Source organism: Podarcis pityusensis (genome assembly GCF_964106645.2).
Source record: "Podarcis pityusensis genome assembly, chromosome: 10".
Classification (NCBI taxonomy): domain Eukaryota; kingdom Metazoa; phylum Chordata; class Lepidosauria; order Squamata; family Lacertidae; genus Podarcis; species Podarcis pityusensis.
This window is the reverse complement of record NC_138035.1, coordinates 38,980,417-39,002,452: the sequence shown is the minus strand read 5'-3', so window position 1 is coordinate 39,002,452 and position 22,036 is coordinate 38,980,417. Positions and strand designations below refer to the sequence as shown.

General features: G+C 42.9%; 1 protein-coding gene across 3 annotated transcripts in view; it reads right to left on the bottom strand.

The window, feature by feature from the left end:
* KITLG (KIT ligand) overlaps nucleotides 1-22,036 on the bottom strand; it is a 107,675-nt gene that overhangs the window by 15,716 nt on the left and 69,923 nt on the right. For all 3 annotated transcript variants that reach the window (XM_080971521.1, XM_080971519.1, XM_080971520.1), the window contains exons 3-6: nucleotides 12,112-12,174; nucleotides 5,545-5,724; nucleotides 3,297-3,459; nucleotides 1,892-1,981 (exon numbers count right to left, since the gene is read on the bottom strand). In XM_080971521.1, the coding sequence (XP_080827647.1) occupies nucleotides 1,892-1,981; nucleotides 3,297-3,459; nucleotides 5,545-5,724; nucleotides 12,112-12,150 (472 nt within the window). In that variant the 5' untranslated portion in view covers nucleotides 12,151-12,174. The remainder of the gene's footprint in view (nucleotides 1-1,891; nucleotides 1,982-3,296; nucleotides 3,460-5,544; nucleotides 5,725-12,111; nucleotides 12,175-22,036) is intronic.

The following is a 22,036-nucleotide window of genomic DNA, read 5'->3' as shown; positions in this document are numbered from 1 at the left end:
CCCCCAACAGTTCCTGTTTAGCTGATTGCAGCCTCCGGGAGCTTGTGGCCAGGACTTGTAAACAGGGGTGTTTGCGAAGGTGTTTTGAGGGAAAGGCCCAGAATGCGGTCTCGTGGTGTGCGTAGGACCAAGAGACAGTGACCTGCAGCATCCTTGCTATATTTGTCTTCCTGCCTGAGAATGTGCACTACTCTACCTGCAGCAAGTGCAGTCTGGTTGCCTTGCTGGAAGAGAAGGTGTAGAAACTTGAGGCCCACCTATAACCACACTTCAAGCTACTGGGCAAGGTGAGGAATTTCTCGATAGAGCTGAGTGGACAGTCCTGGAAGAGCAATGCAGGTGGGGTGCCCCCAGGGAGGAGGAAAATTTCCTATTGTGGGAGACAAATCCCTGAAGTTATATCTCCCCCCTACACAGACATGGATAACCTCCAAGTGCCCTCACACACCTGCCTTTTTGCTGCACATTTTAACAAGGTAAACCCCTGACTTGGATTCTGAAGGATAACCAGCTTGGCTTACCATCACAGCCAGATGGCTAAGCAGAATAGTAGCTTGTCCTTCTTTGGTTGTCCACTATGGAACTATGCTCTGGCTCCTGAGACAAACTTCACGTGGCAACTTCATGTGGCAATTTTGAGTCATCATGATATTAGATGTTAATGTGTATTTCCAGCCCCTAACAAGGTTCCTGGAAGCCTGAAACAGGACCTTGTGTAGCCATTTACGGGACTTATCATATACTACTGAAACCTTCCAGCAATGTAATATAGTGCTAAGAGAGAGGTAGCTCACAACCATAGCATACATTTAAAGCTCAAGGCTTCTTCCAAAGAGTCCCAGGAACTGTAGTTTATTTAGGGTGTTGGGAATCGTAGCTCTGTGAGGAGTAAACTACAAGTCCCAGAATTCTTAGCGAAAAGCCATGTGCTTTAAATGTATGGTATGAACACGGCCAAGTTCTCTTGAACTTGACTGGGAAGCAGATTCCACAGTTGTGGTGTTAATAATACCAGCCAATCATTGCAATATGGACTCCATCCTGCAACTCCTAATTAGCGCCATTATATAACTTATACAGTGGTTCCTGGGGTTGCAGACGCTTCAGGTTACAGACTCCACTAACCCAGAAATAGTACCTTGGGTCAAGAACTTTGATTCAGGATGAGAACAGAAATCGCGCTGCAGTGGCACAGCGGCAGCGGGAGGCCCCATTAACTAAAGTGGTGCTTCAGGTTAAGAACAGTTTCAGGTTAAGAATGGACCTCCAGAACGAATTAAGTCCTTAACCTGAGGTACCACTGTACCAGCTGTGGGGAACCTTTGTTCCTCCAGATGCTTTTGAAGTAGAACAACTCTCAGCCCCATCAAGCATTGCCAAAGGTCAGTGTTGATGGGAGTTGTAGTTTGGCAATATCTGGATGGACAAACGTTCCTCACACCTGCCTTATAGCAACAAATAAAAAACAAACCCATGTGTTCTTTCTCACTATGTTGCTGCCTCCACCTTAGAAGTGATGTCAATTCTAAGTGTTATTACTACTTACTAACACTTATAACTGCACAATGTGCTTGCAATAAACTGTATTCCTTTGCAAGCACAAATGCTGATTTATTTATTTCGTTGATATTCCACCTATCCTCCAAGGAACTCATAGTTTTCCTCCTCCCCATGTTAATCTCACAATAACCCCTGATAGGCTGAGGCCAAGTTCACTGAGTGAGTTTCATGTTTCAGTGTGGATTTGAACCCCTGTCTTCCAGGTCCTAAGTCCAGCACTCTAACCACTACGCCACATTAGATACTGACAACACACACCCATTCCCTGCACAATACAGTTGGTTCCCCCTGTAGAAATCAAATGCAAATGGGTACAATGGTTTATACTTACGCTCGCTGCTATCGCCACTGCTGTCATTCTTAAGAGAGCTGGCAGCAACAGGATGTAACAAAATGGGCTCTGTGACACTGTTGCCGGCATCTAAGACAAACAGAGTGGATTGGTGGTCTATATTTTGGAAAACTGCAGATTATTTTGCCTGTATTATAGCATTTAACCAAGTCAACGGAACTGTTTGCAAATAATATTGACCAATAGCAACAATGCAAACAAACAAACAAAAGGTTAACAGTGACCCCCCCCAAAAAATCTGTTTTTTAAAACTACTCAGCTGTACCTGAGCTCGAACTTCAGAGCCGTCTTTTCTATTGGGCTTACTGGTGCGTTGAACCAGGGCGCTGGCCTTTCAGGGGCACCCCAGTGAGTGGGGGAGCTGCGCAACTTTGCCGGCGGCCTTCCCTTTCCCTGCATGCCCACCAGCTGTGCCCTGTCAACCATATGGCTGGCGGGCATGCAGCTTCCTTCCCAAGCCTCCGCAGGAGGAGAGTGATCCCCGCAGAGGCTTGGGAAAAGGTCGACAACTCTGGGAAAGGGGGGGGGGCGCGCCAGAGGGATCTTTGAACCACGGCGCTGGATATGCTTAAGACGGCCCTGTCGAACTCCCTCATAATAACCCCAGAATATGCTTGCAACCATTTTAAGAGATAGTCACCAGAAGGCCTACTGATGTGGATCAGCCCCAGTATATTGGAGGGAGGTGGAGAAAAACAGGGGGATTCAACCCTTTGTCCTCTCTGCAGTCCCAATCCAACTTCCCCCAACACCTTTCACCCCATTCACATAGGGAAGAAACCTTCCATTAACATAAAATGATTGTCACATTCAGCAGCTGATTGTCACTACTAGTAAGATCTATGTCCATATATAATCAGCTGCAGCTTTATATAATTATATGTGCCATATTATACAGAATTAGCACAGTCTTGCTAACAGTGCAGTCCTGAAGTTGGCACGCGGGGCAATCCACAGGTAGTTTAGCTGTCCAACCAAAGCCCTACTGGGCTCATCCCTGCAGGGTGAAAGTGAGTTTGGAGGAAACTCATATGGTTCTCTGTCCATTTTGCAACTCCCAGCAAGAACCTAGATTGATGGGATGGAAAGAAAAGTCACAGGTGGTTTGGGATACATTGGAACCAAACTGCTTCCCAGTCCTCTACAACATGCCCATGGACCTCAGAGCTCAGAAAGCAGCTGGGCCAGGGCATCAAATGTTTCCAAGGTGGCAGAACAGGGAAATTTGATATTGGACCTCCTTCTCCAAAATCTGAGACGTCTTTTCAGTGTCAGAGTGGAAGATTAGATATTTCCTCCGGCCCCTGAGATAGCTTCCCGGGGACAATAGATGATCAGAGTTTGTGTCATTTGAGGACACATCCAGATAAAAATGAAGTCTTACCATTTGGGGAGGGCTCTGTTGCCGAAAGCAGAACACAGTCGCTCTGTTCTGGTGCTTTTGCAATGCTTTTGTAGACATCAATAGTGCTATTAAAGTGCTTAAAGAACTCTTCTGGAAAGAATTTACCTTCTTCATAAAGATGGTCATTATATTTTCTAAAGTTCTAAGGGGAGAAAAATAACAAAATCCATTTGTAAAGGAAGCACAAATAAGCTGAGTTACCACAGCGTGAAATGGTATGGATCATGAATAGATGGAAATGTGTTTAACAGGTGGTACAAACTGGGAGGTCAAAACTGTAAATTATAAAGGTCAAATTCAGTTGGACACATTTTCCTTGATGCAAAAGCTCTGTTCCCTGGATTGCAATTGATTTCTTTCTTGCTGCAAAACTTTATCAGTTAATGGCAAAACTGGCTCCAAACAATATGGTTTTCAGTTACATCATACTTCTTTAACATGATATTTCAGTTAACTACTAAAACATGGTTACTTTGTGTATTGTAAGCATGGGGATACCTTGGGCCAGATTGCGCAATACTCTCCTGATCAGTGCCATGCGTTTGTTTGTTTTTTTATATTAAGATTTATACCCTGCTTCCCCCTTCATTTTAACCAGCAAGTTAAGACAATAATACTAAATTCATGAGGCAGGGAGTTCCACATGCAGTGTGCTGCCACCAAAAGGCCCTTCTGCCACCAATCATAACACAGAATCTAGACTCATCAAAGAAGTGTTTCAGTTTAAAGCGTTGTATATCGCACATACAACACATAAAATCGGTTTTTCTTTACCCGTCTAGCTGAGTCAAGGTCTTGACATGCATAAGAGGGTATCCAGGCAGCTTCACGTGGGCAGCAACTGATACTGATATAACTTGATCTTTAAAGGGAATACCTAGTGCTTTGAATTGCACCCCTAAATCATATGGCAGCTGGTGCAACTGATAAAATAAAAGTGGTGAATGAACTCACCACTTGGCCCCTGTCAAAATCATGGCAGTGGCATTTTGCACCAACTGTGGTTTACAGGTTGTTTTCCAGAGCAACTCCACGTAGAATGTGCCACAGTAGTTTAATCACAAAGTAATAAAGACACATGAATCCAGGTGGCTGAAACAAGGGCAGGTTTTACACCTGCCTGCCTTCAACATCATGGGAGATCTATGTGAGGGCATAATTACTTCTACAGTATAATGTTATATGCCAGTAACATTTGTAAGATTGCTATCACTTAAATTTTGGGGGAAGCAGTCCTTGAACAGATTTCCTAAATCTGTTTTAGCTATTCCCAATGGCTCAAATGTGCAGTGACTTTGCTTTTGGAAATGGGTGTGTGTTCTCACACACACACACACACACACACACACACACAAATTATGCAGGTGGCGTGTACAAAACTGCCTCAGAAACTCGCTTAGATTTAAAAAATAGTTCTGTAGATGTCCAGAGCTTCCTTAGGTGTGTGGAGCCTTAGGTGTGTCTCCCAGACAACAAGGAGTCCATCCATACTGTATATAAAAAGTAGTATTGCCTCCCCAGTCAAATAGGATGCAATCCAAAAAATGCTTACTTGGGAATAAGTACTATTGAGCTCAATTGGGCTTACTTCAGAGTAGGCATCTACAGAATCACACTGAAATAAATGATAAAAAGTGGATAGGAAATCTAGTTGCAGGCAGACTGAGAGGCTTAAATATAATAGCAAGAAACTGGTACAAAGTGAAACAATCCTAGAGACAAGATAATTTCCGTGTAACACTCAATAAAGATTTAGCGATATAGGCACAAGCAAGGGCAAGCCCAAGCAAAGTCCTGGGCTTGTGTTTTCCACACACACACACACACACACCCTTCTACTATGATTGGAAAAAGGACCTCTGCAGCATTTAGTTTCACTTTTAGAAAATCCTGGCTTGATGTTGTTACCTGTGAACTACAGACCATGGTTTAAAACAAATTCCAAAATTTTAAAACAATCAAACTGCAAACTGACTTGTTTAATTAACAACTTTAGAATAAATGTCTCTGATTTGCACATGAAGAGCTGGGATTTTCTGAAGGCAAAATGAAGCACTGCAGAAGTCTTTTGCCTGGCTGTGCAGGAGGCTGAGATGGAAGCAGGTGCTGAAGCTCGGCCAGGATCCTTCCCACTACATACAAACCAGTCTATTCTGTTCTGGTCTGCTCTCTATACACAAAGGTATTATTTTGCAACCAAGAGGGAAGATTAATCTTAGATTATTACCTTATTTTTATTAGTAGACAGGCATGCCATTAGATCATTGATGATCCTTGTGAGATTATTGATGATTGAGTAATTACTTAAGACATCTGACATATCTGAAAAGTCTTTAAATCTGTGCAGAAGATTATTCAGACTCGCTGACAATTCAGGAACCATCAGATACAACCAACAATGATTAGGCTGTCAGGGGTGATAAAAAGAAAAGAGAGAGAGATTACACTCCACACACAACTGTTTAAGTAATTTAAAGTGTGTAAAAGTAGATTAACGTGTCCTTTCCAATAGGTATTAGCTTGCACTTTGTCAGATTGAAAATTCACCTGCCATTAGATTACCTGCTGTTTTCTTGAGTCCTTTTTGGAATTCCTGACAGTCCTTCTTAACATAACTAGGTCAGCCACGACTGTCAGTAGATGTTGCCAGTTCTGCTTTATCCCTGAGTCTACCAGCTTCAAAGCTGTCAAAAAAATCACTGCTAGCGTTTAACTTCTTTCACACTGAAGTATGCGGGAATCTAACACACAATCTTGTTCTTCTTTACACAATGACTTGTAGATTGATTATTATGCCTTTTATTCTTCTAATTATGCTATACTTTTTTTTTAAAGTGTATCTTCACATTAGGTTCCACAAGACCCTTTTGCTGTAAAACACATTATGCAACCCCCACCATCCCACAATTTATGCCTTTAATTTGTCTATCTCAATGTCAAACATGGTTTACTAACACTCACAACTAAAACACAATTTGAGATCTTTAATGCAACGATTCGGTGGAGCTGCACAGGGCAGGGATGGAGAACCTATGGCCCTCCCGATGTCACTGGATTCTAGCTACTGCAAAAATCTTAACTGAGAGCAAACGGAGATGTCAAAAGCAAATAAACCAATACTGTAGAATCACTTGCTAACTCTTGGAAACTGACCCAAATGATGAAACTCATGGTGTGTTCATTTGAGAAGCAGAAAGACCCAATTGAAGAAGCCAAGGGCCCCATTTACAAATTTCATGAGGACAAAGTACAATTTCGACCTGAGGTTTATCAGTCTATTGCATTTATTTAATGAGCATTTATATGTGCCTTTATTTGTATTTGCACCCACTGCCCTATATGCAGAATTCTACAGCACAAATCCTCGCTGCCAATTTCACTATCCTTTTTCTGGATGGTCCACCATAAAAACAGTTGTTGGCAACTGTAATGAGTATGAGTTACTCGTGCGTAAACTGGTGCCTCTATAGGCTAATTTGCCTTGTTAAACCTTTCTGACTGCACAGCCCTTTCTAATTGTGACTGCCTCAGTCGCTGGCAGAATCCGTCAGTGGGCGTTTCTTGAACCTCTTCCAACATAAAAGTTGTTTGACACCCAGTCTCCTCCTCCTCTCACTGCGCGGGAGTCTTCTGTGCAGGGAGGGCGTGGGTAGCGGAGGACCTGTCCCCTCCTCAATGAGTTCCAGTGAAGAGTCCTGGAGCCCTCTCTCCGATTCCCCCATCTGCCCCCCTTTATCCCTGGTGTTGCGCTTAAATGCTTCCCCCTCTACTGAGCTGTTTCTCCCCCTGCTGCTGGGTCCTTCGCCAGCATCATCTAGGAGCCTCCCCTTCGCCTCTCGCTCCGATGTCAGTTCCCTGACAGCAACAAACTAGGAAGATGGTGGGGGGAGAGGAGTAAAGGAGAACCATAAAATTCACTATACAGCTTGGTAGCATATTTCAGAGATAAGAGAGTAACTCAAATCTATTAATTCTGCTGCTCCTACAAACACTAACTTTCAGTAAAGAACATCAAGTTTATGGAGAACTGAACTTAATAGTAACATTTAAATCATAGAATCATAGAATTGTAGAGTTGGAAGGGACCCTGAGGTTCATTTAGTCCAACCCCTTGCAATGAAGATGTCCCGTATGGGGATCAAACCTGCAACCTTGGAGTTATCAGCCCCATGCTCTAACCAACTGAGCAAGCCACAAAACTTGGATTACCCACCCTATCTTTTTCAACACTCGCAGAAGAAGGTTCTTCCTCGTTCATGCTTCCATTTGCACATGCAAGAATACACACACACACATACACACACTAAAACCATTTTACTTACTCTTCCTGCCAGCGAACAGACTTCCCTTGGCCTTTAACTGAGCAGCACCCACCCACACTATTCTTTGCAGTTTGTACATTTGCTTTTTGGCCCACAGAATTAGATGCTTGGCTGAAAGTAATTTGCAATGCATTAATATATTTTTTTTAAAAAATGTTGGCATTGGATGCATTTTATAGATCTGTGTTGCTGACACATTTTAGCTTGGAATATTTTTTGTTGCACCAAGTGCCAAAAACTAATATATTTCTTCAGTTGACTGAAAGCATGCTAATTGGGCTTGTTCCTCCTTGCCCTCCCCCACATATTGATTTAAGTTTAAAACTGATTTAAGGGCTATCACACAGAAGGTGAAGAAAACTTGTTTTCTCCTGCTCCAGAGGGTAGGACCCAAACCAATAGTTTCAAGTTACGAGACAGGAGATTTCTACTAAACATCAGGAAGAACTTTCTGGCTGTAAGAGCTGTTTGACAGTGGAGCAGACTTCATTGGAGGTTTTTAAGCAGAGGCTGGATGGCCATTTGCCATTGATGCTTTAGCTGAGATTCTTGAATCACAGGGGATTGGACTAGATGACCCCCAAGATCCCGTCCAATTCTACAATTCTATGGTTCTGTAAGAACTTCATTAGATGTTTTGAAGGGCGGTACTGTTATAATACTGATGATCTGCAGCTTTGGCTTTCTTATTCATCAAAGCAGAGCTGTACACTGTGTAGATGAGGCAGCATGAAAACACACCAGTGGAATTTATGAATGATCACTTCACATCCAAACTATTGTCAGAATGGTCCAGATGTTTCAGTGTCCATGTGTTTTTAATTTAAGGTACTGGACGTTGTTGTGAGAAAACTGCACCACAAGTATGAAAACAAAAAGCTGCTCCACTCATGTGGATATATTGATAACCACAGTTCCACATTTTGGAACACTTGGGGGGGGGAATAGTGGAAGGAACTTAGGGCCTCAGGCAGAAGAAACTCAGAACAGCCGTGCTGGAGCAGACCAAAGGACCATCATTTCTTATGCTGGCCAGCTGGACGCCTTGGGAACGCATAAGCACAGCATGAAGATCAAAGAAACATTGTTGTTGTTGTTGTTGTTTAGTCGTTTAGTCATGTCCGACTCTTCATGACCCCATGGACCGGAGCACGCCAGGCACTCCTGTCTTCCACCGCCTTCCGCAGTTTGGTCAAACTCATGCTGGTAGCTTTGAGAACACCATCCAATCATCTTGTCCTCTGTCGTCCCCTTCTCCTTGTGCCCTCCATCTTTCCCAACATCAGGGTCTTTTCCAGGGAGTCTTCTCTTCTCATGAGGTGGCCGAAGTATTGGAGCCTCAGCTTCATGATCTGTCCTTCCAGTGAGTACTCAGGGCTGATTTCCTTAAGAATGGATCGGTTTGATCTTCTTGCAGTCCATGGGACTCTCAAGAGTCTCCTCCAGCACCATAATTCAAAAGCATCAATTCTTCGGCGGTCAGCCTTCTTTATGGTCCAGCTTTCACTTCCATACATCACTACTGGGAAAACCATAGCTTTAACTATACGGACCTTTGTTGGCAAGGTGATGTCTCTACTTTTTAAGATGCTGTCTAGGTTTGTCATTGCTTTTCTCCCTAGAAGCACGCTGCATTATACCAAGTCAGAGCCTTGGTCCAGCCTAGCTCAGCATTACCTTCACAGACTGGCAGCAATTTTGATGGCCTCAGTTGGGATTTTTTTGCAGATCAACCTGGAGGAGATCTTTCCATGCAAAGCATGTACATCAGGCAGGCAGCAATGTTGAGAGGCTCACATGGCAGTCCAAGAAGTAAAGATTCCCATCTCCTCTTTTCCTTGTCCCACTCCCAGTCCTATATCCAGCCTCCTCCCCTCCCTATTTTATCGCTTAATATATCTGGATACTTGTTCTGGCAGCTTACCGTCTTTTCCACCTTTTCCCTCTACTGGTTGGGCAACCTCTATCAATTTGACACTTTCTAATCTTCGCTATTACTGTTATTACAATATTAATATTTTAATAATAATGTTTTTTATTATTTGCTGGGGGCAGGGAGTGTATTAGCAGAAGAAAGGAGCTATGTTGCCCCATTTGAAAACATCTTCCAACACCACCTAAAAAGGAGGGAGTCTCTTTCTGGAAAGAGAATTAACCCCTTGTGGCATTGTTATTAACACAACTGGGGTGTTAATAATACCAGTTGTAGGATTAATTATTATGTTCTAAATATAGTTTGGGACGTGGGTGGTGCTGTGGGTTAAACCACAGAGCCTAGGACTTGCCAATCAGAAGGTCGGCAGTTCGAATCCCGCAACGGGGTGAGCTCCCATTGTTCAGTCCCTGCTGCTGCCAACCTAGCAGTTCGAAAGCACGTTAAAGTGCAAGTAGATAAATAGGTACCGCTCCAGCGGGAAGGTAAATGGCGTTTCCGTGTGCTGCTCTGGTTCGTCATGCTGGCTACATAACCTGGAAGCTGTACGCCGGCTCCCTCGGCCAATAAAGCGAGATGAGCGCCGCAACCCCAGAGTCGGCCATGACTGGACCTAATGGTCAGGGGTCCTTTTACCTTTTTAAATATAGTTTAAAATATACCTACTAATGCAAAATTAACCAATCTCATAAATTAGTTTTTGCCACTCAAAACAATGTTATTCTGAAGGGAAGTGTCCCTGTTTTAATATTCCTCACAAAACCAAACAATACAGCACTTAAGAGCTCTTACCAAGGCTAACAAAATTTGCAGGCATTTCGAGTTTTATTCAACTAAATTATACTCATGAGTAGAACCACTGAACTCAATAAACAAAATTTAACAATGGCCATTAACCATGTCCAAAGTTTCTACTCTGAGTGGATTAACACTGAATACACTGAATACACTGAATTTTTTTTTTTTATTCTGAAAGCATCCGGATATTTCTAAAACAGCATGAATATTGCATTGGAATAAGGAGCATTTAGGACTGGCAGAATTATGCAAGAAAACAACAAAGAAAGGCATATATGTCAGGGAAATAAAATATACTTTTGATTACCCAGTGCATTCATTAAAGAGATAATCATAATAATTATCACAACTAAAGAAGCTGTTCACCTCCTTTATCTCTGGCAATGTCTTGTATGGATTTCCACTGTGGAAATGATAATTATACATAGGCTTATCCCTTTTGCTGCCAAAGTCACTGTACAATAGGATCGAAAATATAAATCAAAGATTCAAACCAAAAATCTATGTTCTCTGCCTTGCACACTAATGTGCATTTATTGCATTTTATCACTAAAGAAAAGATATGGGGCACTCTCAAGCAGAAAAATAGTGTGGTTAATGGTAAGGGGAAAGGTTTAAGCCAGGGGTTGTTAGATGTTGTTGTTTTTCCCCTGAGGGCATTCACCTGTGGTCCAGGCTTGGGGCAGAGCATCCCTTTCTGAGTGTGGCCAAAAAGGGGCATTGCTATCCCACACTCTTGCATAAACTCTCTCAAATAATAATAATAATAATAATAATAATAATAATAATAATAATAATTCATTTATTTCCCCAGCCACTCTGGGCAGCTTCCAACAGAACATTAAAAACAGAATAAAACTTCAAACATTAAAAACTTCCCTAAACAGGGCTGCCTCCAGATGTCTTCTAAAAGTCTGATAGTTGTTGTTCTTTTTGACATCTGGTGGGAGGGCGTACCACAGGGATGGCGCCACTACCAAGAAGGCCCTCTGCCTGGTTCCCTGTAACCACACTTCTCGCAGTGAGGGAACTGCCAGAAGGCCCTCGCCACTGGACTTCAGTGCCCGGGCTGAACAATGGGGGTGGAGACGCTTCTTCAGGTATACTGGGCCAAGGCTGTTTAGGGCTTTAAAGGTCTACACCAACACTTTGAATTGTGCTTGGAAATGCACTAGGAACCAATGTAGGTCTCTCAGGACCAGTGTTATATGGTCTTGGCAGCCACTCCCAGTCACTAGTCTAGCTGCCGCATTTTGGATTAGTTGCAGTTTCTGAGTCACCTTCAAAGGTAGTCCCACATAGAATACACACATGGGAACATAGGCCTCCTCATCAGTGGATTTGGGCAGATCATTTGAGGAAGTGTGATTAAAGCTCACCTCCATGCATTAAATGACTGATCCGATAATGGGTGAGGAGGCAATTTCTGTCCCAATGAGGGTGTTGGGCTGGGCAGAGCATTGCATATATTTACCCTTCTTAGATCTGCCCAAATTTGTGGGGGTCATAGGGTGTGCTGGGCTGAAGCTTAGCCACTCCTGGTTTAAGCTTAACTCACCCACAGAAACCACTGAGTCTTAGTACTCAATATCTTTTGAACTAAATAGCTTTTGAAAGGCCTTTGTTTAGTAAGAGCTTTAACAAAACCTGAAGTTCTCATCTCATAAGAGCAGAAAACAAGAATCATCAAGAACTCCCATGGTTGTTTTACAAAGAATATAATTCAAGTGGTTGTACATACCAGACTGTCCATCTTCCGGACATATTTAAGGGTTATCATATAATCATTTGGAAGATTTCCAACCTACAGACAGACAATAAAGGACATTAAAGGTTATTTAGTGGTTCTATATAAAATAAAGCTTAAATTTAATTATGTGCTATATAGAAAAATATCATTAAATGTTCTGCTAAAGCAGGGGTGGGAAATGCATAGCTCTTCAGATGCTGCTGGACTAAAACTTCCATCATCCCTGGCCACTGGCCATGTTGACTGGGGCTGATGGGAACTGGAGTCCAATGAAATCCTATACAAAGGTAGTGCATGAATCCAAGACTCATCGTGGCTTGTGCTTATTTTCTATTACATCTGAATTCTGAACTGGAACAGTAGGTTATTGGGAAAGGCTGCTAATTCCTCATCCCAGTCATTGCTGGAGAAGATTTTCAGCTTGCCAGATGGAATGATTCGCCCATACGCTGTTCTTAAGGTTCTCTGGATCCCCCTAAGCCAGTTTGGGGAGATGGGGGCAGAAGAGGAGGCAAAGCCCCATTGCATTAGCAGAAGTCCTTATGCAGGCATCCATGAGTCGAATCCCACCCTGTATTTCTCATCATCCTGACAGCAGATAATTGGGATCCAGCAACAGCCACACTTCAAGCAAAAGGGAATACATTGTTTTCCATACTCGGTATGCAGGAAGGGATTTGATACTTAGCAATGTCAGCAACTGTATATTCCTTTAAGAAAGGTCACTGCAAGATTAAATTTGTTCCAGATCAACAAGCTCTACAAGAATTGGCATGCATTATGTATACAATCTACTTTACCAGCATCAGGGCCTGTCAAGCACTTTTCACGCACAGTTAAAAAAACACACACAAAAACGTAAGTGGTCAAGACTACAAATTCAAGGAGTAAGAGCATTACTTCCAAACAGAAAACAACTCAGCATGAGACAGCTTGTGCATGACAGCGGATAATATATATGCATGGTGTCTTACTCAGAAAACTTTCCTTAATTGCAAATTATTTATAGAATTGTCTATCAAATATAGTTGTAATTTTGCAGTCTCATCTATGTCCAAGTCACAGCAAGTCCAAAGTGGTCACGTGGATACTATCTCAGCAAAGCTCATACTTAGAAGGATCCTCCTCAGAATCCTAATCCCCCAACCCTTTCAGCCTTGCATTACCTTCCTTGATTTCCGAAGTATTTGCCTTTCCTGCCTCTCTTAACACTGCCAGCTGATCTTCTTTGAAGGTTGCATGCCTCCTCTGATGTCACAGAAAGCACTTGGATAGACCCTTACAATTTAAATGTCCAGAGCCAACAGTTGGGAAATTTACATAAATCATGTGAAATTCAGTAAGACCTTTCAAGGTCTCAGTCAGGGAGATAGTTGCACACCCTTTGGCCAAAAGATAACACAGGCCTGTGTATCACTTCCTTAACCCATTTGCAATGGGTTGTTCCTGGTCCAGTAATCTGGTAAGCAACCAACTCCAGCGCTACTTGTGACACAGCTGCTTGCAAGGTGCTCTGTAAAGCACCTGCTTCCTGCATGGGAACTGGAAAATTGAGGTGTGTCATGCCCTTGGCAGGCCACATCACACGGAGCAGATGAGCCACTTTGGCTTGTGGTGGCACAAATTCTTCTGCAAAATAATGCTTCAGATGTCTTTGGGTGCCACTTCTCTGGCAACAGAGACACTGTCAGAGACCTAAGAAGGAGGGGAAATAATCTACTACTACTGTGACTTAGGGAAAGACAGCCAGGAACACCCTAAGGAAGCTGCCTTAGTCCAGCCTTCTCCAACCTGGTGCCCTTTAAGATGAACAAAACCTCCAGCTGGTGAGAGTGGTAGTCTAACCAGGTTGGGGAAGCCTATCCATTCAAACTGGCACCAGCTCTAGAGGGTGTTTCTAGGCTGAAAGTTTTCCCAGCCTAGATATCTAATTAATTAGGCTCTTAACACAGAATGAACATCATTTTTTTGTGTCACTAGCTCAGTAGACCAATCCCCTTCACCTGCCTGCTTCTCTATTTGCATGCCAAGCTGTATATATAGTACTCCAAACAAACATACATAACTAGACTCAGAACACAGGCCTGCCATTTCTGGTAGAGCTGATGACTAAGCAATGGTGAGGCCTGGGTAGAGCTGCTCACTAGGAAACTTGTACTCCAGTTCTACCTCTCCATCATTTCTCAACGAGTAGACCTGCTGTCCATCTGTGGTTGGGCCGGGCACCCAGATAATGCTTTTCTATGCACTACTGCAGCTCTCAATTGCCCCACCCCCCCCTTCAGCCCTTCATTAACTGCAATGCTGCTACAAGTCAACTTCACAGATTCCCCACACCTCTATTTCCCTAGGAAAACCCACATAGCCATGATGATAATGCTGGACTACGTCTCCTCAAAAGGAACATGAAATAGTGGGTTGTTGTTGTTGTTATTCCCCGCCCATCTGGCTGGGGTTTCCCAGCCACTCTGGGCAGCTTACAGCATATATAAAAACATAATAAAACATCAAACATTAAAAACTTCCTGATATAGGGCTGCCTTCAGATGTCTTCTAAAAGTCGTGTAGTTCTTTATCTCCTTGACATCTGAAAGGAGGGTGTTCCACAGGGAGGGTGCCACTACTGAGAAGGCTCTCTGCCTGGTTCCCTGTAACTTCACTTCTTGCAGTGAGGGAACCTGCAGAAGATCTTTGGAGGAGGACCTCAGTGTCTGGGCTGAGCGATGGTGGTGGAGACTTAAAGTGGGCTGGGGGTACCTCAAAGCCCAGAGGCAGAATGTGGACCTCTAAGCCTCTGTATTTAGAGCTTAGGGTTCTCACCAGTCATATTCCCCACCAGCCTTCCTCACCACCCTCCAACAGACCATATGGAATGTGGGCCGATTCCAATTTTTTTGAGGACTGTTTACTACCCAGCACCTCAGCTCTGTGGTGCTTCTGTGTCCTTTTCCTCCTTTATGTGATGTGCCCTGAGCCATTTTCTCCAGCTGGTTTCTACTAGGAGGATTTGGGGAAAGCTGTAGAAAGATGAAGTGGGATTACCATTACCGAATTATCAGTACAATAAATGTTTATGTGTTCAGCAGTAGCATTGCTGCAGGGCAGGATCAAGAATGAATATCTGATCCCTAAGTTTGTTTTGGGAAGGAACACTGAACGTTTTGCTCTTGGAACTCAGGTTAAAAGGCTGCAATGATTGCCATAAGCAATTACATATACTAAATGACAAACACATGTATTATATACTTAGCCAAGGCTGTATTTGTTTTGTTTGCCTAATGTTAATAGTTTAGATATGATGTTTCCAGTGTGAGTAGACTATGAAACAGTAAAGTGTTTCTTACCATAAAAATGAACTATCTTAGCACATACATTTTGGTATAAGTTGAGCTTGGCCAGCCCTACCACTAGACAGAGTGAGGCAGATGCCTCAGGTAGCAAATGCCAGAGGACAGTAGTATCCCTCCTATCATTCACTCCAAGGGTAGCGCCTTTTTTATATATAAAGGGGGAACCTCTGGTTGCAGATATCTTTGGGGAAATACCGTAGGTCCCATGATTAGTGCAACATATAGTACTTCTGATACAGAGAGGAATCTCCTCTTTCATTAGTATGTGCACAACTACTCTGGAAGCACTGAATGACCACTCACTTTGCATCCCTTCCTTGCATAAGCAGAAAATGATCTGCAGACTTGCTCTGCTAGCACACAGAGTGCATTGTTGCATGTGCAACAATCCTAACACACACCCAGGTGATACCTAGACCAGAAGAGTTTTATTGAGCTTTTTGATCACTATCACAATCTACAACCGTGGGACCCTTTCCCCTTGGGAGCTTTCCCAAAAGTTTCAAGTGTGCTTTTATAATTTTAGTGTGCTTTTAAAATTCACTTAAGGCAAGTTATAAAATTTAATTTGTTGTTACTCACAGTCAGAGTTTTCCGGGTGCAAATTAAAAACAAACAATGAGAAGAGTTGGACAGGCACAGTTGTTGTAGGATGATAAAGAGAAGGTGGGATGGTTCAAGAGAGGATAGAAGGAGCAAAAGGACTGGAGTTAGTTCCTTTCAGATGGCAGAATTGGCTTCAGACAGTGAAGAGGAAGGTCACAAAGGAGGGGTGTTTGAAGAATGATTCCAAAGGTTTAAAAAGATGCCAAAGATTATGAGCAAATTGATGGCCACCTCTTACTGATGGTATCATAAAGAATGGCAACTTAATGTGTTACAGGATCACAGAAAACCATCACAGTAATCCAATCATGGACACACAAACTTAGAAACAGCATCAAAAGAGCAGCACCAACTAATCAATACAGCAGCAACAGAATCAAAAGCTTGTTTAAAAAGCAAAGTTTTCCACTGCTAGTAAACACAAATAAGGAGGAAGATGATTTAACCTCTTGAAGCAGGGAGTTCCACATATGAGGTCTGACCACAACACACACACACACACACACACACACACACACACACACACCATAAAAACATTCCTGTCTTGCCAGCAAGTCTCCTCAAAGGCAAGGGAACATGCAAGGGAAACACCCACAGATGCTCTTGGGGACCCCAAGCCTGGGGGCCAACTGTGCCCCCACAAGCCTCTTTATATGGGACTCTTCCCAGCACTACTTTGAACCCTCCTCAGCTGTTTTTGCCTAGCTGCAATATGCCCTCTAGCTCTGATAATGCCTCCTTGAATGGAGGAGAGAGGGGTGTGTGAGAGTGTTTGTAGAAACTAGCCTACAATACAAAGATCTAGTCAGCCTTCATTGCTCTGTCAGTTTTTGCCTCTGGCCCCTCCCACCAGTGGCATGCAGCCCCTGGAAGGTTTTCCAGAAGAGAATTCACCCCTTGTGCTGAAAATAGCTCCCTCTGCAGCTGAGACAATGAAGGGGCCACATGATCTCTGTTTTTTGTCCAAGTCAAGATTTTAGCAGCAGAATTCTGTACCAACCGATACTTCAGAGTAGTTTTATGGGCAGTGGCACATATATCCATTATGGTAGTCCAGCTGAGATGCAGCTAATGAATGTAGGACCATAGTCAATAGGGGCTTAGAGAATCGTAGAACTGTAGAGTTGGAAGGGACCGTGAAGGTCAACTAATCCAAACCCCTGCAATGCAGGAATCTTAGCTGAGGCATCCATGACAAAGGGCCATCCAACCTCTGCTTAGAAACCTCCCAGGAAGGAGAGTTCACCACCCCTCGTGGGAGACCTTTCTGCTGTCAAACAGCGTAATACAGTGAAATGTACAAGACTGACAAAAATCAACCTGTTTATGAGTCTATGCTTATTTGTGTCATTTGGTTCAGATTACTTTGTTGGTTGTATAATACCTTCCATTCAAACAAGGACAATAATAATTTTTAAAGGGAAGTTTGCACTTAGACCAAAGCTTATATGTGGCTTTTGTGTAGGAACAGGCCATTTGTTGTTTGGATAAATAGCTGAACAAAGCCTTATGGCTTCACTTAGCACAGCTGCTAGATCTTCCGTTTCATTTCATTTGCCCCTTCTCTGTATTTGCAGTTTGTTTCTTCTGCTTAGATGTCTGATTCTCGCTTTCTTTCCTACTTGTACAACTTCTCCTCTCTTGCCTCTTGTTTATATTCTCCCACACGATACATTTCCTCTTTATTCCTTCTGTCTCAGCTGGGAAAGTGTGCTTCCCTTCTAAGTAGAGCAATGAAACAGTTAACGATATTTACTTATTTAACAGCGCAATACTAAAACCACTTATGCCAGACCACTTCTACTGAAGTTGATGACTCTTGAGTAAGTGGATTGTGAACAGTGATTATAAAACTGTGCGGCATCACTCATAAAACCATATTACATTAACACAATTAATAGAAAATGAATATTACGTGCATAGAATGTTTCCAGACAGCTCATGAAAATATAAAAAGCATTGTTTCAGAGTTGCCGCTTAAAATTAAAAGCCTGGAGAGGAGGGTAATTAAAATTAAGCACAGCAATTAAAAAATAGGAACAGCAGCAATGCACACTAAAATTGTAAATTCTTACAGACCCCCATCATACTGCCTTACATGAGTAAGCTGAGCAGAGACACACATAAGAGTGCCTTTGAAATGGTTTGTAAAAGGCCAAGCATGTACGCTTATTTTTAGAAATCTGAAAAAAGACTGTCTGTCAAACAGAGAAGGGCTGTAGCACAGTGGTAGAGCACAAACTTTACATGCAGGTTCAATCCCTGGCATCTCTAGATAGGGCTAGGAAAGATTCATGACCCAAACCCTGAAGAATCCCTGCCAGTCAAGTATATTGTACTGAGCTGGGTGGACCAGTGGTCTAAGCCGTTTCTTATGCCTCACAGATCTAAGCAATAACTTAAATATTTTGGCCCCGGTGTAATGCTCTGCTTGTTCTCAGAAAACTCCCAAAAAGTGTAGCATAATGGTTAGAATGTTGTACTATGACCTGGGAAAACAGAGTTAGAATCTTCATTCAGCTATGAAGTTCACTGGGTAACCTTGGGCCAGTCACCATCTCTTAGCCTAACCTACCTCACAGGGTTGTGAGGATGAAATAGAGAGGAGACGAACCATGCACACCACCTTGAGCTCCTTGGAAGATAAAGGTGGTATATAAATGTAGCGTATATAAAAAAGAAGAAGTTCAAGCATAGAATCACGTTAGGAACTGTTCTTGGCGCTTGAGTAACTGGCGATGGTGGGGAACCATGCAAAGGTGGGAACTGTCTGCACATTGTGTCTGAAGAACTGGACATGGAGGAAGGGGTTGATTTCCTTCATGAGCACAAATCACTCTATGTATAAGATAAGCCAACAGCTGCAGAGTCAGCCCAGTCAGTGCTGACTGTATAAGTCAGGCATGGCCAAACTTGGCCCTCCAGCTGTTTTGGGACTACAGTTCCCATCATCGCTGATCACTGGTCCTGTTAGATAGAGATGATGGGAGTTGTTGTCCCAAAACAGCTGGAGGGCCAAGTTTGGCCATGCCTGGTATAAGTGATTAAGGCATATCACACTCAGTCTTGTGCTGTCTGTGTCGGAGTCAATCTTGAGAAGTGATTCAAAGATCTGAATTGATGGAGCAATGGAGGTATTTCTACTTATCTGTATCTGTATCTGTATCTGTATCTGTATCTGTATCTGTATCTGTATCTGTATCTGTATCTGTATCTCTATCTGTATCTGTATCTGCAAAGCCTACAAGCTGTATGTATATATCAACGCCCAGAAATGTATTACTGAAGCCTTATCTTCTGCAACAGTAAACTATTTGGACCTTAAGCTGCCTCTGTGTGGCGAATGGAACTGGGGGCAACTTCCACTGTGTGGGTATCTCACCTCAGATTTCCAACACATTCGAGGATCCATGTGTGCATTGTTTATGAACTTCCCCACCACCACCAAACAAGCAAACATTAAACTCCTTGTTAGGAAAAACAACAACATGAAGCTATTTCATTTTCCCTTGGGAAGCTGGTAGGTGTGATTGTTCGTACTGCACAAGTTAATAACCACATTTCTTCCAATGTGGAGATCAGCTTCACCATAAATATTTATGGTAGCATGAAATGGATTGCATGAAAGCATGTAACTTGCAAGAGCTCAAAAATCTCAAAGGTTTACTGTACCGAAAGAGAGATGATCATATGCAGGACTGTTTCACACCACGTCTTACCATCTCATTCCCCTCCCCACAGCCACACACATTGCAAATACCACAAAGCTAAACCATGGCTTGACACAAGCACATGACTGTGGGGGCTGCAGAAAGAATATTGTGGTTACTTGCTCCTCCTTTGGTTCTGCTACATTGCTATGACCTAAACTATGGTTTGGCTTAGTGTGCCATCCAAACCTGGTTTTGTAATTTATCTCCTCCACATAAACCACAAACCAAATGCTATAGAACAAACCTTTCTAGAGGGAGAAAAACCATAAGCCTGGATATGGATGACATGTTAAGCCAAACCATGGCATAGTTCACAGAAGCACAGCAGCATCAGGACTGGAGGAGGAGCAAATGACTGCAATCTCCTTTCTGAGATCCTGTGATTTCACACTAAGCAGGGCTGTAGTTAACGGAGCGATAGCCAGGCTCTCAGCCCTGGGTGAAGCTTCTACAGGGGCACCACTGAGGCTCCCAGCTTGCAAGGGCTTCCTCTGACCCCGCCACCTCTTTGCAGCTCCGGAGTCTAAAAGTGTCCTTCCTGTCTTTTGTAGCAGTGTGGATCTTGAGATCCTCCTTCCCCTTTCCCCCTGTCTGTTTTGGAACTGTGTGCGAAAGAGAAATCCTGGAGAAAGTTGCTCTCCAAGCAAGTTAGAAAGGGAAAGTTTTCTTTCTTTCTTTCTTTCTTTCTTTCTTTCTTTCTTTCTTTCTTTCTTTCTTTCTTTCTTCTTTTGCTTCCATCAATGTCTCAAAGATCAATTAAAAGTGGTGAAGAGATCAGAACACCACCTCCTGCCCGTTTTGGGAACAAAAGCACTTTGGAGTATTGCTTGCTTATGTTTGTTCTCTCCCTCCCTCTCCCTCTCCCTCTCTCTCTCTCTCTCTCTCTCTCTCTCTCTGTGTGTGTGTGTGTGTTTGGATCTAGAGGACAACATACATGTTTACACCATATGAATACATAAAGAGGGCACTGCTGCATACAATCAGCTGCAAAAATTGAGTCCTCTTCATACTGAAAATAAAATATCTGCAATGAAATAAATGTGATGCTGACATATGAAGCACTTTGTATTTATCCCTTCCTGTAGTGTGTGTGTGTGTGTGTGTGTGTGTGTGTGTGTACACAAACACATGTGGGGTGGTGGTGGCAAACCGAGTCTTTGCCCCAGGTGACAGAAAGCCTAGTTTCAGCCCTGCACTAAACCATGGTTTGGCTTAGCTTAATGTGCAAACTGGGTTAATGTGGAGCAGTATCAGCTAATGTTTCCCTTATTTTATTTACTCATTTCCACATTAAAAGCAACATGTTTCTCATAAGTGAGGGAACATGTGTTTTCTAGAATCCATGTGACTTTAAAAAAATTGTTCAGCTCACAAGATCTCTGTACATTGTTCATAACTGTACTGCATGCTGTTTTACTTGTTCTTTACTTGGGGGTAAAACATGCAAGGCTGTGTGTTACGAATTGTTTCTCAGTGACATTTCCATTATCTGAGTCTTGCTGGGATGATCTAATCTAAATTGGCAGAAACCCCTTTGAGATGCATTTTTGTAAAAGAAAAAAACAATACAATTCATAAAAGACTGCCCTTTTTCTAATTAGGGAAAAAGCACGCGATTTGGTTTGTCTTCCATAAGATTGTGAGAACACAAGCAGAAAGCTCCTCAATCCATTATTTTCAAGTAAAAACACACAAACGAAACACTCAGGTTTAGGTTAAGGGGCCAGGGGGCCTATTTACCATGGGCTTGAGAGAAAAGCTAATACTAGCACTTGGGGAATTTGCTAATGGGCATCAAAAATGGACCAAAGAAAACAAATTAAGAACATCTGAGATGTGCTGCTGACTGTTAGAACAAACATTTGAGTTGAAAAGGAAGCCCTCGAAGGCTGCTGTCTTGGATGCTGCAAATCTGGGGTAGACAACATGATGCTCTCCAGAGGTTGTTGGATTGCAGCAATTATTGCACACCAAAGTGCTGTGAAACCATTGCCCCACCCAATCAAGGACTACACATGGCAATATTCATTTTGGATTGAATTAGCCACAACCCTATCGATTACAGGTGTAAGGGGTTTGGCCTAGGCATTGGGTATATTCTATATCAACCAACCTACTTGTTGGATGTTTTATGGGGGCTGATCCAGAGATGGTTAGGCCCTGTGACATACATCAAATATCTTCTTGACTGGATTGCTGCCTTGAGGAGCGCTATGACCCTGGACCCCACACATGGGCATCTGGACA